This window comes from Aplysia californica, unplaced genomic scaffold (assembly GCF_000002075.1).
Source record: "Aplysia californica isolate F4 #8 unplaced genomic scaffold, AplCal3.0 scaffold00038, whole genome shotgun sequence".
In the NCBI taxonomy this organism is placed as follows: domain Eukaryota; kingdom Metazoa; phylum Mollusca; class Gastropoda; order Aplysiida; family Aplysiidae; genus Aplysia; species Aplysia californica.
Window position 1 is genome coordinate 791,833 of NW_004797308.1, and position 2,135 is coordinate 793,967.

The 2,135-nt window shown below is 44.4% G+C and overlaps 1 protein-coding gene across 1 annotated transcript in view; it reads right to left on the minus strand.

Annotated features, from left to right (window-relative positions):
• The window catches only part of LOC101861643, a gene marked incomplete at its 5' end in the record, with an annotated part of 110,489 nt that overhangs the window by 13,541 nt on the left and 94,813 nt on the right, over positions 1–2,135 (minus strand). Inside the window, 1 exon segment of the mRNA XM_035973962.1 lies at positions 71–170. Coding sequence (XP_035829855.1) covers positions 71–170 — 100 coding nt within the window.

A 2,135-nucleotide genomic window follows, 5' to 3' on the forward strand; every position in this document is an offset into this window, starting at 1 on the left:
CCCCCCCATTTTTTAAAATCAACAAATTATAACCTTAACGAAACAACAAAAACAAAACAGTGTAACTCACGTGACGTTTCAAAGAGGTAGACTTGCATCCCATAGAGGGAGAGGGAGTTCCGGAAGGAGTAGGTGATGCCGGTCTTTTTCTTGCTGAAGATCTTGGTCACCTGAGAAAAGGGGAAATAAGAGGCCTTTAGGTTTAACGTTATTCTAAGGCAGCGAGACGGAGAGAACTAGATAGGGGAAGGTTAGTTTTGGGTAATTAGTTTCAGTAAGAGTTTTACGACACTTGCAACACAATAAGGTCATATATGTGCCGAAGATTAGAGGTGTTACAAGAGAGTAACGAACACAAAAAAGAAAGAGGGGAGACAAAGACGATAGATGTTTGATCGAAAAGAAGGAGCAAACCACACCAGAGCTCCCGCCAACCACCCACTTTGTTTGGGTAAAGAGAAGCCCATCAACACATAAATGATAATTCAGTGCTGGGGGAAAAGTAAGACAGACACACAGAAACAACACAGGGAAAGTTAAGAGGTAGGACCAACCATTGGCGCCCTCCAACCACCCGCGAGAGGGGAAGGGAGAAAGAGAAGGAGAGGAAGGGCGAGAAAAAGAGGGAAAGAGAGAGAGAGGGCAACAACTTCTCAACGACCGTCCGCCTGAAGTCGGGTAGAATTCGGACAATTTCAGGAATCCTGATTTCGGTATTTATCCGCAAATTCAGCACCTCTGATAGTAATAACCCCCCCTCCATTTCCCACTCCCCCATAACCCCATCGCCTTGCCCTCCTCCAACAAGAATGACATTATCCAGACACTCAAAAACTTGTCACTAATCTCAGCTCATAGGGGCCGCTGACCTCACGACCAAATCCCTCTTCCCTCTCCTCCTCTGTGGCATCAGAACCAAGCGCCAAGCTTAATAACCCACGTAAAGAAGATATCATATATTATCTAGGTACTAGAATGATTCCCACTGCACACGGAACATCAGATCTGGCGGCAACATTGCCGACACTGTTTCGAAACTGTTACACATATCACGACTCTCTGAAATGGACTTCTCCCCCAGCATTGTTTGTTTGAGTAAAGAGATGCACATCGCCACTCTAAATGACCATTTAGGGCCGTGAAAACGTTCAACAAACAGACAGAAACGACAGGGGGAAAGACGAGAAGTAGGACCAACCAGTGACGGTCTCTAACCACCCGCGACAGCAATGCTGAGTACGTTTTCTAAAGCATCCTTATTAGAGAAGTGGATCATACTGTGATGTACAATCTTTGCTTTGTTTTTGTTTTTGTAGGAGTTTTACGGCGCGCGCAACTGCATGAGGTCATATGAGGCATTCACAACAGTCCACTGCACGGCTGGCTCGGGTCAACAATCAGATTGTTTTGCGTTAGGTATTTGCCGACATGACTAAAAAAAAACCCAATCCTTATTTAACCGGGTTTGATATAAGATGTGACGGGTTTGAAGAGGTGACACAATTATCATACACTTTCAAGATTTCGCGTCTATGGTCATGAGCACTATAGATAAGACCTAATAATTGGCTATAAGTAAGCAGATATACCTAAAGCAATACCCTATTTCTTAAATTAAATATAATATCTTTCTTATGGAACGTGTTTTACTACGCCCCAAATCGACATAAGCAATACCTAAAGCAGACGAAAATGGAATCTTGCCTCGACAGAGCGCTTAGCAAAAACAACATGGGCGGAGAAGCACTTTGAATTTCGCGTTTTTGCGTAGAAATCTCCAGCGTTGCCTTCACCATCGTGAGGCAGTGTGCGCTGTGATGACGTAAAAGACTGACCCCATCCTCGAGATTTCTGCTCAGCAGGATTCTCAGGGAGCACTGACCTCGGTGATAAGGAGGCTGATGAGTTGTGTCTGTGCGCACCTCTGCCCCCCTCTCGCGACCTCTCCGCCCTTGCTCGTACGCACGAGCTCATGTGCTTATATTATGTGTGTGAGTGTGAGTGTGCGAGGTAGAAACGCACACAAACACAAATACAAACACACATGCAGATAGATAGATAGATAGATAGATAGATAGATAGATAGATAGATAGATAGATAGATAGATAGATAGATAGATAGATAGATAGATAGA